At 38.5% G+C, this 14,886-nt stretch overlaps 1 protein-coding gene across 2 annotated transcripts in view; it reads right to left on the bottom strand.

Moving 5' to 3' along the window:
- drd2a (dopamine receptor D2a) overlaps window positions 1-14,886 on the bottom strand; it is a 126,321-nt gene that overhangs the window by 65,688 nt on the left and 45,747 nt on the right. For both annotated transcript variants that reach the window (XM_054742687.2, XM_054742686.2), the window contains exon 2: window positions 3,608-3,918. In XM_054742687.2, the coding sequence (XP_054598662.1) occupies window positions 3,608-3,886 (279 nt within the window). In that variant the 5' untranslated portion in view covers window positions 3,887-3,918. The remainder of the gene's footprint in view (window positions 1-3,607; window positions 3,919-14,886) is intronic.

The raw sequence follows: 14,886 nt of genomic DNA, 5'->3' as shown, positions 1-14,886 counted from the left end.
GAATTTTTTATTTTTAAAGAAAATGCAGCAAAATGCTAAAATAAAGAATGCACACATTTAAAACACTATTAGACACTCATTTATACAGTTCATCAGCAAAAAAAAAGTTAATTTAGACGTTACTTGCTCTTTAACTCCCTCTGTTTTAGTCGGGTCCCTTGCCTCTATCAGTCCATCTCTGTTGACTATAATCAACAGCTCACTGAGCCAAGGCTGTGTTCCATCTTACTTTAAAAATGCAGTAGTGACTCCTCTCTTAAAGAAATCAAACCTTGACGCCAGCTCCACCAGTAACTTTAGGCCCATTTCTAAACTACCTTTCATCAGTAAAGTACTTGAGAAGGTTGTTGAAACCCAACTCAGATCCTGGTTTCCTAAGTCAAAGATCTCTGACCCCTTCCAATCTGGCATTCTGAAGCAGCACTCAACTGAGACTGCTATAGTAAGGGTGCATAAAGACCTCCTAATGGCTGCTGATGCAGGGAAATGCTCTGTCATGGTCCTGCTTGACCTCAGTGCAGCTTTTGACACTGTAGACCACAACGTTCTACTAAACAGGTTAAAGGCTCTGGCCGGGATTTCAGGTTCTGCTCTAGACTGGCTCTCTTCTTATCTCACCAACAGAACATTCACAGTGAAGTCCGAAACCTTCTCTTCAGATACTGCCTCTCTAACATGCGGGGTCCCACAAGGTTCAGTTCTAGGGCCTCTACTATTCGCATTCTATATTCTTCCCCTAGCTGGCATCATTCAGTCTTTCCTAGACATCTCCTACCACATCTACGCTGACGATATTCAGCTCTGTATGTCCTTTATGCCACACCAGTTGGACAGGCTGGCCACACTTGTACTCTGCCTGACCCAGATCAGTAACTGGCTGTCCAGCAACTTTCTTGTCCTCAATGCTAACAAGACAGAGACCCTGATCGCTGCACCCCCGGAACTTCAGCCAAAAATTGAGCAAGAAATTGCCTCTTATTGCCCATCAGCCAAGGCCAGCATTAGAAACCTTGGAGTTATTTTTGATCCAGCTTTAAGTTTAGACTCACACGTCAAAACCATCTCCCGCTCTTGTTTCTTTCAACTGAGAAACGTTTCAAAAGTCCGTAAACTGGTTTCTACTGCAGATCTGGAAAAAAATCATCCATGTCTTTGTGTCTTCACGCTTAGACTACTGTAACGCTCTTTTTACTGGTCTCAGCAAAACCTCCCTCTCACGCCTTCAAGCCATCCAAAATGCAGCAGTCAGCCTCCTAACCAAATACAGCAGACGAGCTCACATCACTCCAGTTTTACAGTCCCTCCACTGGCTCCCGGTAGATAATAGAATACAGTTTAAAGTTTTAGTCCTGACCTATAGAGCTCTTAACAACCAGGCTCCAAGCTACCTATCTGAGCTTTTATCCCCACACACCACCTCACGGAACCTTAGATCCACATCTGAAAACCTCCTGGCTGTTCCTTGAACCAGACTGAAAACCAAAGGGGACAGGGCCTTTCAGACTATTGCACCCAGACTTTGGAACAGTCTACCTTCAAATATCTGTCTCTCTAACACTGTAGAGGTCTTTAAAAATCATCTAAAAACTCACCTTTTCATCCAGGCGTTCCCTCCCTAAATGTTCAAAAAGATGGCTTTGTTTGGGTTCACACCTTCACTTTGTTTATACTCATGATTTTATTTACTATTTTATCACTGCTATTGTTTTTCTGATGTTTTTATTGGTTAGAGGTATTTGCCCTGATCTTTATCATGTTGTACAGCGCTTTGTGATTTATATCTGTGAAAGGTGCTCTAAAAATAAACTTTTACTTACTTACTTACTTTTACTTATTTCTGCTTCTTCCCTCAGTTCATGAGTTTCACCTGTGCCCAATTCCCCACGCACCTGCTCCTCGTCTCCTATCAACCAGACCTGTGTATATAACCCTGTCTGTGCCTCAGTGTTTGTCGGTCCATTGTCGTTGTCAGTGTTGTTCTTTTCCTCCTCATGAAACTCTAGGTTTTGCTCATCAAAGAGCTTTTTGTCTTTGTCAGTCTGGTTACTGACTTTAGGCTTGGCTTCCTGCCCTTTTTGGATTTTTGAATTTTGGACTCTCTTCCTAAATAAAGGATTTTACTTTGATTTTGCTCCTGCCTTGTGTCGTTCTGGGTTTCTGCATCTTGGGTCCTAACCTCCTCCTGGCTCAGCGTGACACAAACACTGTGTAATGATTATATTAGTTTCAGGCTTAGAGCCCCAACATTTCATTGTCCTAAGATTGTCATATCTTCATAACTCCATGCCACTGTTAGCTTTCTGAGACCTAGTCCATGGTTGTGGTCAGTCTGAAGAAAGGTGTAAATCCAATTAGCTGGCAAATAACTGAACTTCATAGTACAATATTAACTCCTAAAATACTTATTAGAAGTCATAGGTTTTTGTAGTGTTATTTTCACTTTAATTTGTATTGTCTGGCTTCTTGTTTCCCATTCATTGTTTCCTGCAGTTCCCTTTGGTTTCTCAGCTCATCACCTTTATTGCATTTGGTAATTATCCCACCTAGTCTACATTTAGGAAACAAGCCTCTGTGAGGATTTCTGGCTCTTAAGTTGCCAGATGTTTGTTCTCTGTTCTTTGCCAGATTCTCCTGTTGCAAATTTGTTTAATCTGTTCCTGTCATACCATCTCTTTTTCTCTATCATTTTCGGTTCCTCCCCATTAAAGTCTATGGATTTTACTTGTCTGGCTGCAGCTGCTGTTCTTGCTTGCACCCATGGGCCCTGCCTATGACACTAAATCATTACACATCTAGAACAATGGTTCCCACACTATCCAGCTCCTGACTCACAGAACAACAGCAGAGAATTGGGATCCCAGCTATTTCTGGTTGAAGCATAAGCATTGCAGCCTTTTGATAACAGCAATGTGATTAGAAAGTTACAAAGCTGGTATTTTGCCAGAGAAATGTTGGTGATCCATGACTGTAACCAATATGGGAATGGCAGATCGTGCAACTCTGAGATACAGACAATTCACAAGCAGCTTTCTTCCTCCAGACCGTTTTTCCACTAGTTTATTGGCACCGGTTCTCATCCAGATTCCCTTTGTGAAGATATCATGCTTTACTTGTGTTTTAACCTCTATGAACTCTTTAAAGTTCATTTGCTCCAAGAGATAGTTTTACAGCCTACACTAATGTTTTGCAAATTATGCACACAGTTGTGATAATGGAAATGAGAGCTGTTCCAGTGTTTTTGTCAGGCTTGAAAGCTTGACTCTCTGTTAATCAGTCGCTGTATTTTTATGTATTTTGTTTTCTACAGCAGTAAAACATGGAGAAAATACTATTATGAATGCACACAGAAGAAGAAGAGCATGTTTATTGCACAAGACATGTCTGGTTTTATGACTCATTACAAAGAAATATGGCTGAATGTATGTGTGTGTGCGTGTGTGTGTGTGTGTGTGTGTATGTGTGTGTGTGTGTGTGTGTGTGTGTGTGCGTGTGCGTGTGCGTGTGCATGTGCGTGTGTGTGTGTGTGTGTGTGTGTGTGTGTGTGTGTGTGTGTGTGTGTGTGTGTGTGTGTGTGTGTGTGTGTGTGTGTGTGTGTGTGAGATCCTACCTCTAGATAGACCACCCAGGGCATCACCAGCGTGGCCACCAGAAGGTCAGCGACAGCCAGGCTGACGATCAGGTAGTTGGTGGTGGTCTGCAGAGCCTTTTCCCTGGACACTGCCATACACACCAGCACATTGCCAAATACAATGACAAAGATGAGAAGAGTGAGAAGCATGGCGTAGTAGTTGTACGGACGCCTCTGCTCCTGTTCTGTTTCGTTGTAGCTCCATGTTCCGTTCTCATAGAAACTGTCATTGTAGCCATACTGGGTAAGGACATCCATTAGCTGTGAGTGATGAAGGCCAGGGAGGGGCCCTGCAAGACAAGACAGTCAATAGTTACAATTACAGTTAAATATTGAAATGTTTGCAAGCGTAGACAAAAATCCCATCCTAGGATATCGTGTTTAAATAGTCTGTTATACTATCACCAGAAAACCACAACCCTGAACTTATCACTGTGTCATCAGGTAAAGCTGCAGGATTTGGAAAAGTTTCTCATTTGGCTGCAGTCTCAGACCTGTGCTCCTCGACTAGTGAACAAGGGGAGTTTTAATTCAGCTGTAAACTCTGATAAGAAAAAGCATCACAAGTCTTTCTCTGGTACACTTATTTTACATGCTGTGACTAGGGTTAGCGTTAGCTAATGGCTAGCCTGAGCACATGCCAAACTGTATAGCTGCTGTTCTTCAGTAGCTTCCATTTCTGAACTTTCACAACAGGTTACGTGAACATTACCTTAGAAACATTTACATTAATGACAACTGAGAATTTTCTACTGAACATGAATCTTTTACAGTACAGACCAAATGTTTGGACACACCTTCTCATTCAGTGTGTTTTGTTATTTTCATGACCATGACCGTTTACAAAGGGGCCAACAAGTGCTAAACACCTCTGGGAACTCCATCAAGTCAGTTGGAAAACCATTTGGGGTTACTACCTCTTGAAGCTCAAGAGAATGCCAATAGTGTGCAAGGCAGTAATCAGAGTAAAGGTTGGCTATTTTGAAGAAAATAGAATATTAAACATGTTTTCAGTTATTTCACCTTTAAGTACATAACTCCACCTGTGTTCATTCATAGTTTTGATGCCTTCAGTGAGAATCTCCCAATGATCATGGTCATGAAAATGAAGAAAAGTGATTGCTCAGTTGATAGAAATAAAATTTTTGATAAATTATCACATTAAGAACTGTTATGAATTGTTGAGGAGTGGGTTGTACTTTAGGATGGCAGTCATCCACTCTGGTTATGGCTGTGCTCAGACTAGCAGTTAACTCATCAGTCCTGTGGGACTGTTTTGCCTTTCAGGAAGGTAACACTACAAAAAAATAAATAAATAAAGATTTCTAACTAAGTAAAACAAATGCTAATTTTTAGACGTTTTATATTTTCTTTAATCGAAAAAGAAAATTAATTCATCTCTAGAAATATTGCATTATATAAAACAAGGTAAATAGTCATATGATTCAGATTGTCTTGTTTTGAGTAAAGAAATCTGCTAACGGGATAAACAAAATTGCTTGGCTTGAAGTCGTAAATTAGCTAATAAACCTAAAATTAGATTATTTAGCTAGTTTTAAAGGTCCATTATATAGAAATGAAGTAAAATTACATCTTGTGGTAACATTTAGTTATCTCGACCACATTTAACAACTCTGGAGCTTTTTGCCGGCCATCATCAAATTACAATTGTCGGCGCTGCAGTATTAGCTCACAGGAGACTGCACCCCCACACTCACTGATGGTAAACAGTAGTTACCTCCTTCCTTTATTTTGAAAGGAGAAAAAACTGACAATCCCTGCAGCCAGCTGGGTATGCAATATGTTTCATAACCTTCCTTCCCAAATGAGTGAAACATTAGACTCTTTTGGAATTTTCTTACTGTAAAAGTCTCACTAAATTCTTACATACTGCACCTTTAAGATTTCTAGCCAAGCAACTTTTTTTCTAGAGAATATTTTTTTTCTTTTAGACTAAAAATAAGATAAAATGTCTAAAAAATAGACTTGTTCTTTATTAGAAATCAGATTTTGGAGTAAATAAAAAATAGAAAAGTTGGTCATTATGCTGACAAACACTTCTAAATGGCGAAAGCATCTCTTTAAGTCACCTTAAATGAACCTGTTTGATCTTCTATGCACCTTTGTGACCATGCTTGCATGATACGTGATGTAAATCTTACATTTATTTCATACTTGCAATAAAACCCGTGCATAGATTTTATTTATCATTTCCTTTTAAAGAAAGAAAAAAATAGAAATCCAGTTCAGACATTATTTGGTCTGATCATGCTCTTAAATCTGGTCACCTTGAGCTGTTTTCCAGTCAGTAAAATGAGGCACTTGTTCTAAGAGATCGCAGGTTTTAGTTGCCTCAGATCTGTCTCTTCATGTAATACTAAACTAACTGCTTCAGACTACAGGAGGCAACCCATCTCCTGCAGGTTCTTGTCACTGCATATTTAGTGTTGTGCTGCTAAATGAATAAAATTAGTGCTGGTCAGATGCTGCCTTGTGGTTGTGGGGTGAGCTCTTTATCATGATCCTCAAGATGTGTTTTTCTTTTTTTTCTCTCCTTAATTTATGTGACTAAGCACTACTTACAATGTTTAACTGTGGATTCAACATATGTGCAAAAGACACAAGGTTTCCCAGCAGAGCAGGATATTTGAATGACAAAATCAATTATTTTCCTTTTTCCTGTCAGTAATTTCAACACTGAGGTTGATCGGTTTATATTGACTGACTGATCATATCACATCAGCGCCTGTCTGGGGGTTGTTTTGTAAAATAAACAGCCATCAGTAGGTCTCACACACACTAAATATACCAGCAACCATCAAGCATTAGCCTTCAATTCTCCTTCAAATGAAGTAAGAAAATGTTGTTTCTAATGAATTAATGCATGAAGATCTGAAATGGATCACCGTCGGCTATGGTATTAGATTTCCTCTCTACATAAAATGAGCAACAGTAGGGATAATACTGGCAGTATAAAGTGATAAAATAGAATAAACTCATTCTGTTTTGGATACTGAATGATAAAACTGAACAAAAGTAAAAGAAAAAACACATTAGACTCTTTTATTTTTGTTAAAAAGAAGACCTTCAACTGTGCAAACAGCATTTCAAAGTCATCCAAGCAGAACAAAATGATTTTGTGCTCAGGAATTGTGTCAGAAACCAGCCACGGTGCATCATCGTGTGCCATCACAGCAGATCTGACAGTAACCCCACGACTATCAGTCCTGGCAGTTGTCTTTTATTTTTCACTGCAACAGCTTTTTGGAGCTTCTGATGTAAACAAAAACACATTATGTCTAACACACGGTGAGGGATATCTCCCAGATGATTGTGTGTTGTTTAAAAAGGATAGTTTACCTTGATATGATCAAAGCACCGCTGATTCTCAGTTAGTACTGAACTACCGTCATCGTGTTTTTGCATTTGCTTTTGTAATGTAATGAATCGTGTCTTTGCAAATGGAGCTAAACTGGATGACACTATTTGAGAAGACAGAAACTGCATGTGTTTGATAAGATGGCTGTTTGCCATCCTTCTCCAGCTCTGTAACATATTTTCTCTTCATCCCTTACTTGCATTCAAACGGGCTCAGCAGCCTTAAAGGCTTCAATTTCAAACAGTTTATTCAAATATTAACATTTTTGCATTAACAGCAAAATAATCTAAAGAAATCTGTAGATTTTCTCACAAATGCTGCTAATGAAGAAATGACTGAATTTGGTGGTGAACAGTAAAAATCATGAACGTTTTTCAAAATGAAAGCCTAATATAACGGAAAGTGTGATTACTTGCTGCAGATGTTACAGGATCAAAAACTTTTTTCCGCTCAAATCATAAGTACAATTTGAATCTGTTCTGACACAAAAACTGTTGTTAAAACAATTTTTTTAGATATTTCATAACATAACAAGACTGATTTATAATAAATGCACCAGACAGAAAGTTTTTTTTTTTTGAAAAAATAAATAAATAAATAAATAAATAAATAATTAAATAAATAAATAAAATACATAAATAAATAAATAAATAAATAAATAAATAAATAAATGAAAAATAACTCATTTTTGAGTCTATTTCATGAATTACAGTAATGACTGTCAGTCATCAAACCGGCATTTGAAGGGTTTAAATCCTCAAAATGATGGAAGTTTGTATGTTTGAGCAGGGCTGAAGTTTAACAGAGCAATGATTTCCTAAAACAATCTTTACACGTGGGTGTTTTTGTCCTCTAAGGTCACAAGAGTATAGTAAATTAATGTGACGCCTGCATAAATATTAGCAGCAGCAGCAAATTTCAGCATGTCTGGTGCACATAACTATAATGTAAAAGTAATGTTATTTAACATTTTACAGTATAATGGTTGCGTTAACTGCAATGCAATTTTTAAAGGCCAAGTTCACAGATAAACCATTTTTTCCTTTTTGAAATATGAATAAATCTGAGTTTAACATGCAGGCTGAACATAAAAATAGTCTTCTACACCTATTTCCCACATTAGTTGCCAATAGAAAAAAGTGAGCCACTAGGATTAGAAAAGCCAGTGACATTAGCACTTCATAATTAGTATTCATGGACTCACCCATACACCCAGGAGAGAGCAGCGCACATCTCAGGTAGTAGAAGCTAACCGTTAGCTTTAGCAACTCCACCACACAGCAGAACTTCTTTCAGTCTTGTGTTATTTGTGGAGTTCAACATTGCAGAGCAAACTGAGACAGTGGTAGAGTTGAGTTGACCGAATATCAGGAAATAAGACTCCAAAACCAGCTGTCTGAAGCTAAACGATGCTCAACTTTCAACTTTTTGCCTCACTTCTAGTTCCTGAAGCAGGAGCACCAGAGCTTTTTTTCCCCCCCACAGAGATCGACTTACAAGGCATTTAATTACACAAGAGACCACTGTAAATGTGTTGAAAAATCAAGTGAACTTGGTAAGTCTTGTTATAATAATTACACAAAATGTGTTGTGTAATCAGAGCGGGTAGCTGCTAATGTTGTTTGTTTGTGTTTCTGTAAACAATGCTCGTCAGAATAAACAGAGATCATTAACGTTCAGCATGAACCTGCAAAATAGAAGAGACCTTTGTTGGTTCAGCTGTAGACCACCCAGCTCGCTAGCTATTTCTAACAGATCTGGAAGCTTATTTATTTATAAATATAAATATAAATGTATTTATATATTTATTTATTTTTTGTTCATCTGCAAAACGATGTGTTAGATGATCTAAAGTGGTAAGATCTAAATCCCTAGGTTCTATTTTGTTAGCATAAATTGCAGAGATACAGCTCTGGATAATGCCTAGAGACGGCATTCTTACCCTCCAGCTTGTGTGGATGAGCTCAGACACCCGGATTTAAACAACAATACTCAATGGGTCTAAAAGGAGAACCCAAGTCTCCTGTTTTAATGGCATTAACCCTCTCAGGCTCAAAATACGTTTTGATAAAAGGACGAACAACTAAGTCCTTCTGAGTTCAAAACAGCTCATGAAATACGTGTGTGGAGTAACCAGGTAGGTAGGTTTTAACTGTTGCAAATCTGCAACTCCTGCCTCCAGAGGGTTAATGCAAAGTATTTCTTCTTCATCATGTCTTTTGTTTCATAAGATGACCCCCCCCCCCCCCCACCCACCCACCCACCCCCCCACCCCCCACCCCCCACCCCATGCTCCCCTGTATACATTACGGAACATGAGCTGACCTAAGCTGTGATGCTGTTAGCTTGTAAAGGCCATTTTTTAATGGATTCACGTGTGACCTTTGCATTAATAACATGAGCACCTTTTAGTTTTATTAAGAGATTCTTGAGAAGTGATGTTGAGCAGGGTGGAGAGAAAGAACAGACTGTTCATCTAATCCTCAGCACATTTTAATGTCACAGCACTGATGAGTTTACCAGTACTCTGAAGAAGGTTAACATTCCAGATTTAGCTTAGATCACATTTGATGCAACCTCTTGAGATAACAAAATTTGATGTGGGTATTTGCTGAATTAATGCAAAACTTTATCAGTAGAAGGCTGAGAAATAAATTTGAAAAGAAGATTGAAGTGATATGTAGTAAAAAAAAAAACAAGGTAGAAGTAAGAAGAGGATGTTCAAGCAGTGTTCTGGGCCTACACGTGTGCCCTGCAGCTGCCCTGTGCTGTCTGATTTTATTTGTTTGTGTTCTCTACTTCTTCCGTGGCTATCTTTGAAATAATTCTCACTGCTGACCTGATAGTGAGTGTATATAAAGAAAACCCCATCCTATTTACCTGATGCCTTGATCCTAACATTTTTTATTTTTCTAATTTAATCTATTTGTTTATTTGTTGGTGCTTGTCTGTGTTAAGAATATGTATGCCCACCTGACAGGTATCTCAAAGGTCAGAGTGAGTGACCCAAAAAATGTGAAGGTCTTTGCACGCAAGGATTCTCCAACAGACCTGCCAAATGCTAAGACATTAACTGATATTTAAATGCTTCATTTCAAATGCCACAGTCATGTTTGTATTATTCTTGAAATCATTTTGTCTTTGACCCCAAATCCTCTCCACCTTTGCACAAGCAAAGCCTGTGACTCCTGTAGGGATTTTAGACTGAGCTCAAACTGAAAAACGATCACGTTATAGCTATTTTGGTCAGATCGTCCTGATGAAATACAATCAAGAAGTGTTGCAAGGTCTTGTGTGTGTTGTTTTAACACAAAGATTGAATTGTGACTCTCAGCTATCGCTGCATGAAATTGTCTCTCATGATCTGTCAAACTGACTTTGTTATAAACATGTGTTTGTGTTTGTGAAGGTTACCAAAGCCTAATTCACCCAGCAGGATTTTATTTTTATTGTTGGTTGATTTTTAAAGCATGTCCACACATGTGGTGATGAAACAAATCCCAGATTTAGCAGCAGGGGCGGATTTAGCAATTTGGAGGCCCAAGGCAAACACAGACATGGGGCCCCTTACACTAAATTTTCGACAATCTTACCTTTAACTGGATTTGTGAAACTCTCCCCTCTTCTGATATGAGTTATTTTCCCTTTTTATTAGTCCTCCTCTTTTTTCCTGTATTTTCCTCCCTTTGAGCGCTTTCAATATTTGCTCTGCTTTCTTTTTCCTGTCAGTGTTCCTGTGCTTTAGCCTTAGTTATTTTTTTTCTATTTTCCATTTTGGTCTATGTTTTCCTCCCTTTAAACATTTTCCATTGTCTTTCCTTTCTGCTTCCTTTTGATGTTTACATCGAGAAACGACGTCACTTTCAGAAGTGAAGATAAAAGCTTTTATGAAGCATGCTGCTTCTTTCTCTTATTGGAGCCACTAGGATAATTCAATTTCATGCTTAATATTTTGACTATCGCTTTGAGTTTGTTACGAATGGTCCTGCCTCTCTTCTTATTTTTATTTGTGCTCTTATGGCACTTGGCAAACAACAATTTGGCGCATTTCCGCCACCAATTGGATTGGAGTGGAATGACTACCAATCACTTCCTGTTTGTGCATCGCTGTCTTAATAACCCTCTTATGACCATATTTATAACAGGGCCACCTGGTATTTTTTAATCTTATGGCTGTAAAATTGTAATAAAAAGTGCAAAGTGTGTGTAACTCTTCTCCTTTTTTCAGAACAACCTCAGCTTTCAGTGTATGGTTTGTATTTAGAATTTATTTATATTAAAGCCTTTAAAAAAATCAGCTTAAAAGTGAAAAAAGCAAAAAACGGATTTGATTTTTTTACAGTTATTACTGAACAGGAACTTCAAAATTACTGGGCAAACAATTTGGAATGAACAATTTAAACTTTGATCTGTAATGCATCTATTCTTAAAAAAAGTTTGAACCTTGGTGTCTTTTAACAGTTTTTAAGACCATTTATTTTTGTAAACTTTCAGACGTTTTTATTTGATGTGGTAGACCTTGAAGCAGTTTCTCTCCAGCTGCAGGCAGAGTCCTACACACCTCACACTGCCATGGGGTGCTTCTCTGGCACACCGTGCACTGCTATACCAAAAACATTTGTTTTAGCAAAAATAATTATTTATTGCAAAAAGATAAATGATGCTGGAATGAAGCTGAATCTTACAATTAGCAAATAGTTGAGGGTTGTGCAAATAAAAAAAAATAAAAAAAAAGACTGAACAAACGTTCATATCCTGGTTCACTGGAGATCTGTCCTTCTTCGTGGTCACTGTCTTCAGATATAAGCCTTCAGGGACTCTAATAAATCGTGTTGATTTTCTTTGAAGCATTTCCACAATTTCATGCTGGTTTTTATGCTAACTATCTTCCCTGTGTCCCGTTATCCGCTTTCACCGCGGCGCTGCACTCTGCTGCGCTCCGTTTCAATCAGGCTGTACAGCAGGATTTCCCCTTGTAGCGATATTTTCCCCATCTCTGATTACTTCATGCTATAGATCGTTGGAAAGCTGCTTTTGTGTACTTTTAGGAACCGTTGGAATTTTCTGAATCTGATCAGCCATTCAAAAGTTATAAAACGGAGCATTTTGGATGACAAACTCAGCACGTCTCTGAATCTTTGTTGTGATTGGTGCGCTCAAGACAGGGAATCCCGGTGGCTACCATAATGAATTGTATATGCCCGAAAAGCCCCATTTTTAATCTTTTCAGCACGTTTGGAATTTTAATGATATCTTGAACGGTTCAGGAATTATGATAATGAGAAGCATGTCCAATCCCGTCTGCGGCCACAGGTTGGTAATAAGAGTATTGTGGCATTAACAGAGGGGTGCCGGCGGTCAGGGCTAGGAGGCCCCCCAACACAAGGGGGCCCCAGGCGGCCGCCTACCTATGCCTAATGGTAAAACCGCCTCTGTTTACCAGTTGTTGTCCTGTAGTGTGCAGCAACCCAGCCAAGACTACACATTTAAACAAAAAACTCCCAGTCAGATGGTAAATCGTGAGAGGCAACATGTGAGTTCACAGTAAACAAACATGGAAGAGGAGTGTGCAGCATGTTTCTATGACTTGCTGGTGAAGGTTCTCAGTCAAGGTCATGGTAATCCAAAGGGTTCAAATGAAGGCAACTGGACTTCTTTAGTTTCTTGAAGACGTGTTGCTTCTTGTCCGAGGAGCTTTTTAAATTCTAACTGGAATGTGGGAGAATCAAGCTTATAAGATGTAGCTGTCTGTTGTTTTTTAACGAGCCGAAACTACTCTGGGTACCCTGCCTCTCCATCCCCTGATGAGTCGTTAGCATCTTTAGCCTGGAAACGCATCCAAAGCAGCAACCAGCAAAGAAAAGGACAGCAGGTGCTAAGGCTACAACATGCTGATATGTCCTTGAAAACCAAAACAAGACGATCCAACATTTTTATGATCAGCGGGGTCCCAACATCCTTCCAAGTAAAGCAACACTAAAAAAGTAGCTTGAGAAAATCTTGACACAGCGTGAGGTGGACTGTATGCTACACAAAAACACAAAACAACACAATAATGGCAGTGATCGTGAACATTTTGCTCAATTGCTGGCTTTTTTCCGACTTTGAAGCCGTAAATGGCTAAGGACATTGAAGCAGCAGGAAACTCTGGAGCAGTTACTCCACCTCCTAGCCAATCATTGGCTGGTTTTACGTTTTACTGCTCAGTACAATAAGAAGCAAGCACTGAAATGTTGGAGGACCTGTGCTATTGGAAAAAGCTGTTCAAGCAGACAAAACCCATTCAAGTCATGCTTGTCCCGTTGGACAAGGGTAAAAAAGGAATATTCTGGTGGATGAAAACAAAGCAGTAGAGATGTGACCACCTGTTGACAAAGGTATATATCCTGTTTTCTCCTCTTCCCGTAAATAGTTTAGATTTTTTTCTGCTCTGTGAATAAAATATTTTCTATGTATTCAGTGTTTGTTGATTTTTAGCTTTTTATTTTCTTAAAACAAAACAGATGAAAAGGTGTCCAAGTTGGAGAGCGTACGTAGCTGCAGTGAAGAGTGGAAATGACACCGTCGGTTGTTAAATGGCTTTACCCACAGCAAACATATTTCCAAGAACAGGTTGACACTATCCTCTTGACAATCATCAAACTAAGTGCTCCAAAGCTGTTATCTCAGCAATTGTCAGACTGACACTGAGCAGCATGCATCAGTCACAGCCACAGGTTTCAGCGAAGTGGTTTGAAAATCAAGTTCCTGCAACAAGTCAGCCAATAAACAAAAATGGATAAAAATTCTGCCCATGCATCAAAATGAGAAGGAAATCATCTCTTTTTAAGAGCTACATATATTAACACTCAGTTTTTTTATCTAAGTTTAAAACAGGATGAAATAAACTAGAATTTCATCTAAAATGTGAAACACAATGCAAACACTGCTGCTGTATACAGTATTTATCCAAACATGGATTTTTGTTTCTTCTTTGCTTTGTTTAAAAATCATTTAACAGCTTGGCGTTGTCACTTGTCTGGGGTCAAATAAAGGTTTGACAATGAAAAACTTCAACAAACTCTAATTACTATAGCTGCGTCACACTGATCAAAGCAGTTTCAAAAAGTAGAATGTCTTCTTAAAGCAGAAAATGACCTTTGCCTATCTGCAAAAGCTTCACTGTGCTGCAAATCGATAACACTTTGTTTCTTATCATTTTTGCACCCTTTTAAGCTTTTAAAGAAAATATCTTGCAGTTTATTTTCTGTTTCTCTTTTCAAATGATCATAACCACTTTCTGACTCCAGCGAAGAAAATAAAGATTCAAAAAGGTAAAAAAATAAATAAGCTAACAAACTCACAATCCATTATTTCTTCTCTCGTAATGATTTTCAACTTAAAAAGTTCAACTGCAATTTCTCTCTTTTTCCTGGGTTCTTCTTGAAAATACGTATTTTTTTTAAATGCACTCCATTTGAGGTATTACAGTTTTCTGTGTTCTCTAAGCTCAGTGACCACTTTGTTTTCCATTAAGCAAAAATGACAACAGCAGTAAATAAGCTGTTGGTAAGAAAGCGCCAACTAATAAACCTAAAGTGACCAGAGTTCTTATAGCACCTTTAACTTTGCTGATAGAAACTGAAGTAGCCCAGAGGTGCTCTTCATGTTCCGCTGAACAAACCCAGCAGCCTGAAAAATAAACTAAATGCAAAAGCAATGATAAAAACAAAAGAAATCTTGTGGAGCATTGTTCATGAAATCATATGAAAATTGTTGCACCAGTAGCAGAAGTTATTATTGTAAAAAGTGGAAAGTGTAATTTTGCTTTAACTGTGGGGTATTTGGGGTATTTTGTGTCTGTGTGGTTATCAACACTTTCAGTGCTGTCAAATAAAGC

This window comes from Nothobranchius furzeri, chromosome 13, assembly GCF_043380555.1.
Source record: "Nothobranchius furzeri strain GRZ-AD chromosome 13, NfurGRZ-RIMD1, whole genome shotgun sequence".
In the NCBI taxonomy this organism is placed as follows: Eukaryota; Metazoa; Chordata; class Actinopteri; order Cyprinodontiformes; family Nothobranchiidae; genus Nothobranchius; species Nothobranchius furzeri.
The sequence above is the reverse complement of the archived record's forward strand: the minus strand, read 5'-3'. Positions and strand labels throughout refer to the sequence as shown.